Genomic DNA, 13,801 nt, shown 5'->3' on the forward strand with positions numbered 1-13,801 from the left:
ACGGCCGGGTGACATGGGCCGTGGGGTGCCTGAGACTGAGGGTGTGGCCTGGGGCAGTAGCAACCGGGTTCCCACCTTGGACGGGGCGAAGGGCTCTGCCCTCTGTTTCTTTGGCGGCTTCCTGCCAGGTCAGCAAGGGCCAGCCCTGCCCTTCCACCCCTGCGGTCGGTCCCTGCAGAGGGGCCTCTGAGGACCACACCCAGGAGGAAGTTTTGGTTTGGTTTGGGAGGGGAGGGGAGGTTAACACCCCACCAGATTCAAGCTCTGTCATCCTCTCTCCCCCGTGGAAGAGCTGGAGGCTAACTGCTGAGCCACGCAGCCCTCCTCTGGCTGCTAATCACTATTCTAGAATCTTCTCCAGGGTTAAGCAGCTTATCTCCTGGGGTGTGTGTGGCCACCGGGGCTTGGGCCCAGTACCCACTCCACCCACAGGCGTGCAGGCTCCGCCCCGTACGCACCCGGCTGAAGGGGATCCCGTACTTCTTCAGGATGATGGGTGAGATGAGGGTCATCTTGTGCCGCAGGAAGGCGTCGCAGCCCTGCGAGCTCCCGGGGAAGAAGCCTAGGGCAGAAAAGACAGACATCGGTCTCCTGGCCACAGCCAGCCAGGGTCGGTGAGGATGCTGCCCTCTGGGCAGGCAGGCTCTTTCCTCCCACGGAGAGCGGGCGTGTGGGAGCACAGAGCACAGTCAGACCTGCCCTTGGTTCTCAGGGCCCCAGTGCCCGCAGGTCGGGGGGAAGGAGATGCACAGGAGCCGCCCCACAGTGCCCTGCCGTGAGGTCTGCCGGTGGCAGACAGTGGTGACACCTTCTGGCCTCTGCGCAGCAACCATGTGAGCAGATGCCGGGACTCGTCTCTGCCCAGCGGCGGGGGCAGCCTGGAGCCTCCTCACCATGGGAAGGACCAGGGTTACTTGTGTGACAGGGTGCCCACCCATGGCATACACTTGGATCCCTCACAGGGCACGGCTATGCAGAGACTTCCCCCTCTGACCTCCCCCGAGACTAAATCCACCATACCACAGCCCACACGGTCACTCGGTCAACGAGAGAGCACAATCCTGGGTGAAGGATGTGGTATGGCTGCTCTCGTCACTTGGTCAACGAGAGGACATGACCCTAGGGAAAGGACACAGTGTGGCCGCTTGCCTCTCGGAGCTGATGTTCTAGAACCAGACCAGCCAGGGATGGTGGGGAGTGAGCACTGCTGCCTCCCACTTAGGTACCTGCCTTCAAGGCCACGAACGAGACTGTGCGCCTGCCCCACACAGCACCGCGGGTGTCCTCACTATCACTGCACGGGTGAGGAAATCGAGGCCCGGGCCAGCAACTGACTCACCCTCAGCCCCAGCACTGCCAGGAAGTGGCAGAGTGGGCCTGACCCCGGCTGTGGTTGGGGCTCACAACCTCTCCCTGTTAGGCCGAGCTCAAAGTGGCGGGCTGTGTGCACACGTGTGGGGCTGTCTGTCCAGCAGTGCACGCCACAGCTTAAAGCAGTGCCCGGAAAGCAGGCACTCACACCAGCGGCTCAGTGCCTTCCCAAACCTCATAGCCAGGCTGGGCGCAGTGGCTCACACTGGGAATCTCGGCACTTTGGGAGGCCGAGGCAGGTGAATGGATCTCTTGAGGCCAGGAGTTGGAGACCAACCTGGTCAACATCACAAGACCCCATCTCCACAAAAATAAAAATAAAAAATAAACCAAGCTTCCTAACTAGCACAGTCTAGGGACTTTTCCAAATCACAAGGTGAAGACCCGTGCATTTAGGGGTAAGGTAAGGACGCCCCGGCTTCCCGGCAGCAGCTGCTGAGGCCCACACCCCGCCATGTTCAGCAGAATCCCTGTACCCAAGGGGTGTCCCGGCAGCAGCTGGGTCCCCGGAACCCGCACCGGGGGAGCCAGACGGGCCTGAGCCAGGTAAGGCAGTTCAGGGAGGGGACTCGTCGCCTCATCTCGGGCACTTCCTGCTCCACCACCCACTCTGCCAGTGGCAACGGGCAGGAGGCTGGCCCAGGAGGCAGGAGGACGGGGGTCAGGTGTGGACTAGGGGAGGCCCGCCCGGGTGAAGCCCAGCTCCAGTACAGACTGCAGAGCCTAGGGCCTGCTCCCCACCAGCGCTGCTGGCTCTCCCCGGGCTGCGCCTGGGTCCTCTGCCCTGTGGCGGTAGAGAGCTACTGCTGAGTGGATGACAGAGGTGTGGGGTGTCATGCCTGCAGCAGACAGGGAGCCCACAGGCGTCCACCTCCCGCCCGGACTGACCAACAGCCTCGGCCAGCCCGAGGGCCCTTCGAGAAGCCTGCACAGACCTCAAGCGCCTCCAGGCCAGGACACACACTCAGTGGGTGGTTGGTGGAAGGTGGCACACGTGTATGTGACAGCACCAGCACACAGAGGCCCAGGCACACGGGGAGGCCGGAGAGCAGGGCCACGGTGTTTCTGCTGACACCTGGCTGCACAGGCACCACGGTGAGGTTTTGCAAAGTATAGGGGTTTGTCGAATCCAGCAACTTTTCTCTGCACTAAAAGCATTTCAATTAGAATTATGACTGCCTGCCACCCGGCCTGCCGGCCTCTCCGCAGTTCCTCTTTTTAATGCACAGTTTAAGTGGCTCTCATTAAAGCTCTAACAAAGGCGCACATTTTAAGTGATTAGCACCAATAAGGCACCAGCACATGAATGCTCTCTCCATAGGCTCCACAACTCTCCCGGCGAGCTCATGTGGAGCACAGCTATTCATTTTCCATATTCATCGCACACCCCTTCTACCATCCCAATAACGGAGCCCAACACCTCCCCCCAAGGGTCTGGGAGGGGCAACTAGGAACACAAGCGGGGTCGGCTTCGCTCTCCCCAGCACTGCCCCAACCTGCCCCTCGCTGCCATCCAGAGGGCAGGACAGGCCTGAGCCAGAGGCCACAGCGGGCTCAAGGTGTTTCCACGCAGCCACAGGCATCTGGCACATCCCACCGCCCTTCCTGACCCTCCTCGGGGTTCCCAGCTAGGCTGGCTCCCAGAATTCTGGGAGCTGCTCTGCCCTGCTGAGGAGGGACGAGGGTCTCACTCTGTCACCCCGGCTGCAGTGCAGTGGCTTGATCACAGCTTACTGGAGCCTCGACTTCCCAGGCTCAAGCTATCCTCCCGCCTCAGCCTCCTGAGTAGCTGAGACTACAGATGCGCGCCACCACGCCTGGCTAATTTTTACAGAGACAGAGTCCCATTATGTTCCCAAGGCTGGTCTTGAACTCCGGGGCTCAAGCGATCCTCTGATGTCAGCCTCCCAAAGCACTGGGATTCCAGGTGTGAGCCACTGCACCTGGCCAGAGTCCATATTTTCTAAGAACCCCTGTGAAAGCACCACAAAGAGCTAATTCTTCCCTGGCTCCCCCTCACCTAGCCCAGGCACTGAGCCCTCTGCACACCTAGAAACCGAACCAGCCCTCCAGGTGCCTGGCCTGGCCTCAGGGTAGAACCGGTCACATTGCAGGGAGAGAGGATGTGGCAGTGCTTGGGGACAGTGGTGGCCCTGCCAGACCCTGCCTGCGGCCTCTCCAGCAGGCTCTTGTCAACCTCTGCTTTTCTAATGCAAAAGTCACACTGGGTGAGAAGGGAGGGGACAGTGGCTAACTGCAGTCTCCATTAAATATGGAGGGGAGAAGTGACTGGCAAGGAGGGGGTGGCCTCTGGATCTGGGCACCAGAGAGCACCAGGAAGGGCCCACCTGGGTGAAGCCCAGCTCCAGTACAGACTGCGGAGCCTAGGGCCTGCTCCCCACCAGGGCTGCTGGCACTCCCCAGGCTGCGTCTGCGTCCCCATCCCAGTGGCAACAGAGAGGTACTGCTGTGTGGACGACAGAGATGTGGGGTGTCACGCCTGCAGCAGACTGGGAGCCCACAGGCACTCCCTGACCGCTCAGTGAGGTTTTCTTCTGTGGCTTTCTAAGTGTGGCTGGCTGAATAATGGAACTTCAAGGCATCCATGTGCTGACCCCCGGGACCTGTGAGTGTGACACCTTCCATGGTGAAAAGGACTCTGCAGATGGGACTGAGTTAAGGCTCTTGAGGCGGGGGAGCACCCTGGCTACCCGGGTGGCCCGATGTCATTCCGCAGGTCCTCAGAACAGCAAAGCAGAGGGACATTTGGTTAGAGCAGAGGAAAGTGAGGAGAGCAGAGGAAAGTGAGGAGAGCAGAGGAAAGTGAGGAGACCAGAGACGGGGACTGGAGTGATGCGGCCCAAGCCAAGGGATGCGGGCGGCCTCTAGATGCTGTAGAAGGCGGGAAACGGGTTCTCCCCTGGGGCCGAGTCAAAGGATGCGGGCGGCCTCTAGACGCTGGAAAAGGCGGGAAATGGATTATCCCCTGAGGCCTCCAGATGGAGCTGGCCCTGCCTGCACCTGGGTTTTAGCTCCTTAATGGGCATTTTAGATCCCTGGCCTCCAGAACTGTGAGAAAATAAATGTGTATTGTTTTCAGCCACTAATTCTGTGGTCATTTGTTACAGGAGCCTCAGGACGCTAACACAATGCGGGGAATGTTTCTTTAGCTTATGTCTTCAAATGTGTTTTGGAAATCGGTATTAAAAAAATACAATGGGAGAAATGCTTTCATCTGGCTTTTCTTTCACAGCTTTAGTATGTAAGTGAGCTGGACCTTTGTACAGCTTGCCTATGACGGCAGAATTTCTACTATCAGAAGCATGCTCCTAAGACCAGGGTTCACCTGTGCATATGAACAGGGCCCAGGTTTCCAACAGAAATGCTCAAAAATACCAAGAGCAAAGCCCTCAGTCCAGAAACCAGGAGACTGCGTGCCAGGAGAGCGCCCAGCCCACTCCTCAAGGACTCGCCTTCCCGTCCATCCCCGCCACTGAATCTGCCGCGCTTGGGCAACATTTCCTGCATAGCCACGCAGCTCCTGGCGCGATCTCTGTGACAGGAGACCCTGATTTCCCTAGAAAGACTGACAGTTCCCATCTCCAAAGCCAAAAGCCCATGGGAAGGGGGAAGAGAGCGTGTGGCGGGCATTCTTCGGCTCGAAGGTTTGGAAGGGACAGAGGACGGCAACCAGGCAGTCCCGGGAGCCTGTACTGAGGCTGGGCGAGAGCTCCTGGAAAAGCCGCGGCTGTCGTGTGCTGACCTGCCCGACGCCATCCCTGAAGGGCGCGGTGCTCGGACAGGGCCCTTTCGGTGCTGTCAGAGGAACGATGGGTCCTCACTGACCCTCACTCTGCATGCGCCCCAAGCTGTCCACCTGCCAGCCCGGAGGAGTCAGCTCTTGAGTGGCTGGGAATGGACCAGCAGGAGGGAGGAACCGCTTTAGCCAGCTGTCTTTTCATGACTTTCTGGGCACTCAGGAACAGTGAGGTGTCATGAAACTCGCACCCCTGTTGTGCTGTGACACCGGTGCTGACATGGGAACCCTGCTCAGGTGCCTCAGGGCTGGGTGGTCGGGGAGTTCAGGGTGGCCCCACCCTGGGTGTCTCCAGGTGTCTGACTTGTTTCCAAGCACTCCCTCAGGCACATGCTGGGGACCTCTATGACAAACCCCTCCTTTCCCAAGAGTCCCCAGGGAGCACGTGAACGTGGGCTGGTGGCATCGCTGGTGAGGACATGTGCTGAAGGTGTCCAGGCTGGGTCCCCGTAGAGCAAGGGCAAGTGCCGTGTGGCCACCATGCCAGTCCCCGCGCAGGTGGGCAGACTGCTGGCTGAACTGTCCCCTTTCCTGGGCTTTCTCAGAATTAGCAAGGGCACAGTGCGGGGCCGGGTGATGGAAGAAAAATGAACACAGGCGGCCCTCCCTGGGCCCTGGCAGCCTTTGACCAGGCCCAAGAGGTCTGCACTAAGAAAACTGGAAAACAGGAGTGTCTGGGCATTCTGTGTGAATTTCATGGAGACAAATCGCGCAGCAGAAGGGCAGGAATCTGATCACGAGGGTGGGAGGAAATGGAAAAATCACACAGTAATGGCTCAAAGAATGTCACCACTCCCCAAAACCCAAACCCAAAACCGCATCAGAGCCCGGGGGATGCCAGCTGCTCCTCCCCTCCCACAGGCCCCACCCACCCGGTCCCTGGTCCCCAGGGCCCTCGGGGCAGTCACCTACCGATGGCCAGCCGCTCCAGGCGCTTGCCGTGCTCTGGCGGGATGGCGTACCTGCGAGAGAAGGGAGGCACGTCAGAGGCAAGGTCAGTGGGCGCCACGCGTGGGGGTGTCCCTGGTGGGACCTGCCTCGGGGAGACACAGACAGTGCCCAGGGCAGAAACAAAGTGCAGTCGTGGTCAGGGCTGTGTGGAGGGGATGGGTGGGGGCGGGGGCTTTCAGGATGGAATCCATAAGGAAGCGAGGGGGACGGGTGGAGGAGCGGGGAGTGAGGACCATGGCTCGGTGGCTTGTGACACACTCAGAAAGCCAGGAGGGTGGACGCTCCCGGTTAAGCGGCATTACACTTCGAGGAGGCTGAAAAGGCAATAGATAAAAGAAAGTACTGGAACTGCGGGTGGCGAGCAGGTCCTGGGGGACCGAGTTTGGAAGAGGAAGCATCTGGGGCCCCTGGAGCTGCCAGCCCACGTCATGGTCTCCAGGCCCACGTCACCCGTTTCCTGGCACCGGGAGCCAACAGGGAAAAAGCAGCTTTGGGAACGAGAAAAGCTGCATTTGTCACCGACTTTGTAAGTTTTATTTTCGCACATTTTACATTTGAAAGGTCACCAAGGCTACATCGTGAATAAGAAAAGACGTGGGATCAAGTTTGTAAACAGAGGAAGCCAAGTGGGGGGCGTCCCGCTCACGCTGCACCGGAAGCTGGAGACCTGCGAAGCTGGGACTCTCTTCCCAGGAGGGAAGGTGGGCACCAGGAGCTGCAGCCTTGAGGGGAGCGAGAAGCCCCAATGCCAACAGGGACACCACCCAGCCCACCCGAGACCTCCGGCAAAACAGAAACCTCATCTCCAAGCGAAGGGGACGAGGACGAGGACGCACAGCTGACTGCCGGCTGAGGTTGGTCAAGTCCTGCCCCCAACCCCCGCTCCAGAGTAACAAGGCCAACAGCTCCCGTTCTAGAACAGTCACACAGATGAGAGGACACGCGACGTGGTCTCTCCCCCAGACCCCCCCAGGGCAGAAGCAAGACAAAGGAACGTTCAGAGGGTGGGAGACAGCCCCTGCTCCGCTACAGCCCCTTCCAACTGAAAGGCCACTTTGTTTTTTAATGAAATAAAGAAGCCAGGTGCGGTGGCTCATGCCTGTCATCCCAGCACTTCGGGAGGCCGAGGCAGGCAGATCATCTGAGGTCAGGAGTTTAAGACCAGCCTGGCCAACATGGTGAAACCCCTCCTCTACCAAAAATACAAAAATTAGCTGGGCCTGGTGGCGGTGGCCTGTAATACCAGTTACTCGGGAGGCTGAGGCAAGAGAAGTGTTTGCACCTGGGAGGCAAAGAAGCAGTGAGCCAAGATGGTGCCACTGCACTCTGGCCTGGGCGACAGAGTGAGACTCTGTCTCCAAAAAAAAAAAAAAAAAAAAAAAAAGCCGATGCGGTGGCTCACGCCTGTAATCCCAGCACTTTAGGGGACCGAGGTGGGTGGATCACAAGGTCAGGAGTTTGAGACCAGCCTGACCAACACGGTGAAACCCCGTCTCTACTTAAAATACAAAAATTAGCCGGGCGTGGTGGCAGGCGCCTGTAATCCCAGCTACTCAGGAGGCTGAGGCAGGAGAATTGCTTGGATCCAGGAGGTGGAGGCTGCAGTGAGCTGACATTGCACCAGAGCACTCCAGCCTGGGCAACAGAGTGAGACTGTCTCAAAAAAATTTAAAAAAATAAAAATAAAAATAAATAAGGAGGGGGCAGGAGCTGGAGATGAGGCGAACATCACAGAGTTTCTGCTCTAACAGGACACAAGTAATTAATTTCTGGGCATGCTCCCAGGGTCCCTGGCCGAGGCGACCCCAGCACCTTCAGCTCTGTAGTCCTCAGAAAGTCTTTCTTCCATTGTCTGGACAGAGGTGCGTTCCTCTTTTTTAAATGGGCTTTTATCGTTTACATAAAGATAAGAAAAGTTAATCCCAATCCAAAGCACCTTTGTGGGATTAAAGACCCCTCCACACAGGGAATAAAACCCTCTGCTCCTTCTGGGAAGATGCCGGGGACGGGAAGGAACTAATTTATGGCTCCAAGGCTGCGATGATTAATGCCGTATCCCCAGCCTACAATGCTGCTCCACTTAATTACTGCCTGTAATTGGGAGTTGTAAAGATAAGATTAATTGAATCTGGTGAATGTTAAAAGTTTAATACATTGGAACGTGGCTCTGGCGTTATCAGAAAGCACAGACTGCGGGACGCTGGCCCAGTGTTCAGAGGAACGGCCCCCAGAGAAATCACAAGGGACTCTTGGACAGGAGACTGGACAGCCACAGAGACTTCCGGGCTCCGCCACTGCCAGTGCCCAACAGCGAGCTGCACCTCCCACCGCCCAGAACAACCCAGCGACGGCCTCAGGGACCAGATGACCTGCTGCTGGCAGACCCACCTCCCAGCCACCCCCAAGGACACAGGTGGAAGAAAAACCTCAGTTTCCAAGAGAAAGTGCCAGGATAGGGCTCTAAGGACAGCCAGAGCTGAGCGAGGCTGGAGGCACCATGCTCCATCCACACCGGGCTGAAGGCTCGTTCAGGTTCACTTAGGGGAGCAACCCCAGGATGGGGGACTAGAATTGGCCTCGGGGCCTGCTTCTCACACCAAGGCTCTCTGGGTGTCCGGAAAAGCCCAGTTCAAAGGACAAGGTTGCAACGGCACCGGTGGGCAGGCCAGGGAGCTGGCGGATTGAAGCAGACGCACGACAGAGACCCACAGTCACCACAGGAGAAGAGACTCAGGGAGGCTTCGGGCCTCCCCGAGGGGCGTCTCAGCGGGGTCCTCCGCCCAGGCCTCCAAAGAGCGAAGGATGCATAGCCCCCTCCTTGTAGTCCCTGCTCGGGGCCATGCTGGGGCATCCCTGACATTTGGCCTTGGCTCTGGAGGAAAAAACAAACAAGCAAAAGCAGCTATTTGGGTTGGAAATGTTTGTTCACTAAAGCTCGAGGCAGGGGAGCACCTGCCTGGCTATCAGCGAGCAACTTCTCGGGCTGTAAAACCAAGTCAGGCTTATCGGCCACCGACACGGGGAGGCAGTTTGTCTCGCTCCCTGGGAGCTCGGTTCCCATCGCAAGGCCAAACTTCATGGCTAAAATCAATCAGCTTTGCCTGCCTGTGACCCCAAGAGGTCTCTTTCTGGACACGACAGCCCTGTGTGCCCGGGGAGCATGCGGCTCTTGCATGCTTTCTGGACAGACGGCTGCCCAGGCCCTCTGGCTCCCGTGCAGGGGCCACTGGTCCGCAGGTGGGCCTGCTCCCAGCCTTCCTCTTCCGCCCAGCTCTGAGATGCTACCGGCTCCATGTCCTGCACGGGCCCTGCCCACAAGCCCCCGCATTCCCTCCCTCCTCTCCCTCCCCCATGCCAGCACCACCTCCTGCTGACACAAAGGCCCCCACACCAGCCTCTGTCCTCTGACTCCATCAACCTCCCCGGGCCCCCGCAAGGGCTGGCCACTTCTCACTCGCTAGAGCCCTGGAGGCCAGGTCAGCACACGTGTCCCTCCTTTCTGGCATCCCTAGAGCACATCCCCAGGACTGGGGCTGTGGGTGGCTGGCCCTCTGCAGCCATCAGCTCTCCCTAAGCCAGGGGCAGGGTGCGGAGGGTCTGTGGCCCAGCGCACAGGGATTGCTGAAAGAAGCTGCAGAGGTCAAGACAAAGGAACCAGGAAGAGCAACTCCTGGAACCTGGTGGGTCTGTGCAAGGCAGAACAGGCCACAGGGCTTCGGAGGGCAGAGTCAGAAATGTTAAGGGGATGGGAGACTTAGCTCAGTGCAGTGAGGATTCTTCCAGCAAGCGAAGCTCTCCGAGTACGGAGCAGGCGCCTTGGGGTGTCTGGGCGGGGGCTGAAGATAGTGCCATTGAGGAGGCTGCCAGGGGAACCTTTGGGAGGGAGGGGTGGCCTGTACAGGTGCCTCAGGTACCCCTGGCCTTTCCTGGAGGAATTTGGTTCTAAATCAGGGCAAATGCAATAAGCAAGTGCCCCTCTGAGGACTCACATCAGCCGGGACATGGGACCCAGGACCTAGGACCCAGGCATCGCCATTTCTCTGCACCTCTGTCCACAGCACCCCCTGCAGGGTCTCCATCTCCATGTTCTCAAAGCCCTGCCTGCCTGCCCCCCGCACCCACTCCCTCTGTTCTAGAACACTCTACACAAGCCTTTCTGGAAGACGGTAAACCACAAAGTCAAAGAAACTCAGCTCCGCATCTCCAGCCTGGGCTCTGGAGCCATCTACCTGGTAACCACTCCTGGTGCCCGGTGCTGGCCGCGGAGGGCTCCACAAGCTCCATAAGAGCCACACGTGGTGGTGACCGGCAGGCCGAGAAAGAAACCCAGGCATCGGACGCCCTTTCGGACAGTCAGTCGTGTGCAAGCCAAAGCAGCAAGGGTGAGAAAATAAAACAATAGGAGAGACAGACACCAGGATGTGGCCCCCCTGGAGCCGGGGACACGAGACACACGAGGTCACACGATGGGGAACAAACAAAACGACAGCCCAGCAGTGCACCAGCTCCTAGACCCGTGGGAAGACACATGTGAGGTGGCACAGTGACCCACCAACGAGGACACGCGTTCCGGAAGGAAGGACACCCTGCCGCAGGGAAGGTGGGTGTGCAGGCACCGGCAGGGGAGCAGCCCCTGGACCCTCTGCCTTCCCAGGTTTCTCTTTCACACTTTGAGGTGCTTTGAGTAGTGAATGTCACCAACCTTACACTTACTGCCACCCAAGAAAGGCAAAGCTAAAAGCCTCAAAGCCACCCACAGACAAGAGTGGGGCCAGGCACCTCTCAGGGGCTGGGACCCACAAGCAGAGAGCGACTGAGGTTGAGCCCTGCGGCCTGACACGCACGAGTCTGACCAGTGTCCAAAGACGCCAGTTACACGGAAGGTCAGGGTTGCAGCAAGGACCGGGCCCCGACGTGGGCAGCAACGAGCCGCATGTTCCTGTTTCGGTGCAGAGGCCAGAGGGTGGGGACGCCCCACCAGGCTCAGCCAGTGTGCTGAGATCAGGCCTGTCCGGGAAGGTGGCAGAGCTGTCCCGGGTCCTGACAGCCTTGCTTCTGCTTGTGCAGTTCCCCAGGGGCTCCTGGCGAGGGGTGGGTGAAGCTTTGCCAAGGGCCCCAGCAGAAGCCCCCGGCCGTGCAGAGGAGGGGATGGACGGCGAGCAGCTCATGAGATGAAGCTGGAGCTGAAGCCGGAGCCAGAGCCAGGGAATGAAAGCAAAGGCGTTCTCTGCAGGCAGGTGCTCACCTCCAGCCAGGGAACGGGCCGCTGTCATCTCGCCGCCACCCGGCCCGGGAAAGAGTCTTCCCGTCCGCTGCAGAGGATGCTATTAATAGTGTAATTTTCTTGGTGTTTTGTTTATTCCCCCGGAATGGCTTGATGGATGTGAATAATTACCAGACTATAAAAGCCAGCAAATGTGCTATTTTCTATCGCTCTAAATCATCAAACAAATAAAGTGTGAAACAGCATTTTTGAATATAATTTTCCCCTCTAATGGCTTAGAATTATTTCAAGAACAATGAAAATAAATAAGCAAATGCCTTTGAGTTAAAAATTAAATGAGTGTGTCAGGAAAGGGAACACAGGCCATCCTAGGCAGCCGGGACCTGCCCGGGAGCCCATAGCTATGACAATGGTGAGCAGACGGGCTTGGGGCCGCACGGCCCAGGCCACCCCTGGGTGCCATCTCACAGAGCCCTATCTGGCTCCATAAAAGCATGGCCCTCACTGGGCTCTGCGAAGCAGGTGCTGTGGCTCCTCCTGGGCTGGGTGATGCTGCATGGTGGGGCTGCCTGCTTCACCTGTGGGCACTGCCTGCCTAGCTGATGCCCCAGCACCCCCAAACACCCTGCCTGCCACGGCCGAAGCACACCGCACCTGACCTCGGAACCCGAGGCGGAGGGGGTGGGGGTCCAATATCCTGCCCCCCTCACAGCCTCTGCCTCCCCCAGCCATGGGCAGGCAATGCCAGCAGGGCCACTGCCTCTCAGACCAGGCAGGAAACCTGAGATCGGGCAAAGTCTCTAGATGAGGGGTGTAATGCTGGCGCCAGCCACACATGTCCCCACCACACCTACTAGCTGCCCCAGGCTCCCTACCTGGGCGGCCCTTCCACAACGACCAGGTAACTCCCGGCACCCTCTCCCTCCTGCTGCAAGGGGAATGGGCTCCTTGGAGGTTCTCAAGCCAGGGCTCTGTGGCCCCTCACCTCTGGCAGTGGCCCCTGCCTGGTACCATCTTGCTCGGTCCCTGTGGATGGCTCCGAACCAGGAGACGAGACATCACAGTGGAAGGTTTTCTTTTTTTTTTTTTTTTTTTGAGACGGAGTCTAGCTCTGCCGCCCAGGCTGGAGTGCAGTGGCCGGATCTCAGCTCACTGCAAGCTCCGCCTCCCGGGTTCACGCCATTCTCCTGCCTCAGCCTCCCGAGTAGCTGGGACTACAGGCGCCCGCCACGTCGCCCGGCTAGTTTTTTGTATTTTTAGTAGAGACGGGGTTTCACCATGTTAGCCAGGATGGTCTCGATCTCCTGACCTCGTGATCCGCCCGTCTCGGCCTCCCAAAGTGCTGGGATTACAGGCTTGAGCCACCGCGCCCGGCCAGGTTTTCTTTTAAGATTCGTGCACCTTTCTCCCAGGTGACAGTGGCACTTGGAATCCATTCCACGGCCCAGCCTGCCAGCTCCTGCCAGCGGAGGCTCTCGGCAACTAGGTGTCAGGGATGAAAACGCTCTCCTCCCTGCCCCCCGCTCCCCGCCCCCACCGCCGAGGTACGTGTGCCAAGAGCGGGGGTCCGACCGGGAGCCCTTCAGAGATGTCGGCGCAGCCCAACGCGTGCTGGAGGGTGAGGAAGTTAATTTCACAGTGTCTGCACAGGCCTGGGCAGACGGGCCCTCGCCATTTAATGCCCTATCATCACAGACACAGAAGCAGGGAGGCAGAGCCCGTGCACACCATGCTGCAAGTACCCGAGACCAGGTGTCAGGTTGGACAGAGGCCACCTGGCAGAGTGAGCCGCCCACGCAAGCTCAGGAAGGCCATGGTAGATCCAAATGCCAGCGGCGCCCCCAGGACCCCAAGTGGCAAGCAGAACAGAAAAGCCATGGTGATCGCCACCCTTGCAACAAAGCCCTACAGTGGCCCCGGCCTGCGACCCAGCAAGATGGCTCTGGCCCACTGCCCTGTGGCTGGCACAGGCTGGGAAGGAGAACAAGCCGGCTACAGGGTGGGCTTCCTGTGTAGACCCAACAGAGAGCTGCTGTCTCAGCCCCACACCCACGCGAGCCCCTCAGCCGACATGCAGTCCTGGAGCTAGCTGAAGACGAGCCAGGCCAGGGCGGCTCCTCTGCTCTACTCCTCAGAGCCGCAGGTGACTAGGCCAAGGATGCACAGGCCTGTGCGGTGGCACTGTGCTGCACCATGTCAACTCCGTCCACGAAAATGGCCAAGTTCTCCAAGCGCCTTCCATGTATGCTATGGAAATTACACCTCAAACAAAGCTGTTCACAGGAAACTGAGGACCTGTTCACCACACCGAGGACACAAGGACCAGCGAGCCACAGTCCCTGCCTGAGCTGCTGGGCTCAGTGCCACAGACGCACTTGGCTCTTCGGAGTGTCTTCAGTGTTGTGGAGTCCAGGGTGTCCACCAAGTTAACACAGGCC

General features: G+C 58.8%; 1 protein-coding gene across 9 annotated transcripts in view; it reads right to left on the reverse strand.

Annotated features, from left to right (window-relative positions):
• KDM4B (lysine demethylase 4B) overlaps positions 1-13,801 on the reverse strand; it is a 182,186-nt gene that overhangs the window by 75,971 nt on the left and 92,414 nt on the right. For 8 of the 9 annotated variants that reach the window (XM_033195839.1, XM_033195837.1, XM_033195836.1 and 5 more), the window contains exons 7-8: positions 6,101-6,150; positions 459-562 (exon numbers count right to left, since the gene is read on the reverse strand). In XM_033195839.1, the coding sequence (XP_033051730.1) occupies positions 459-562; positions 6,101-6,150 (154 nt within the window). Of the gene's footprint in view, positions 1-458; positions 563-6,100; positions 6,151-9,861; positions 10,013-13,801 lie in introns of those variants that run through there. The other variant, XM_033195845.1, reaches the window with a different exon arrangement.

Source organism: Trachypithecus francoisi, unplaced genomic scaffold (assembly GCF_009764315.1).
Source record: "Trachypithecus francoisi isolate TF-2019V2 unplaced genomic scaffold, Tfra_2.0 Lachesis_group5, whole genome shotgun sequence".
NCBI lineage: Eukaryota > Metazoa > Chordata > Mammalia > Primates > Cercopithecidae > Trachypithecus > Trachypithecus francoisi.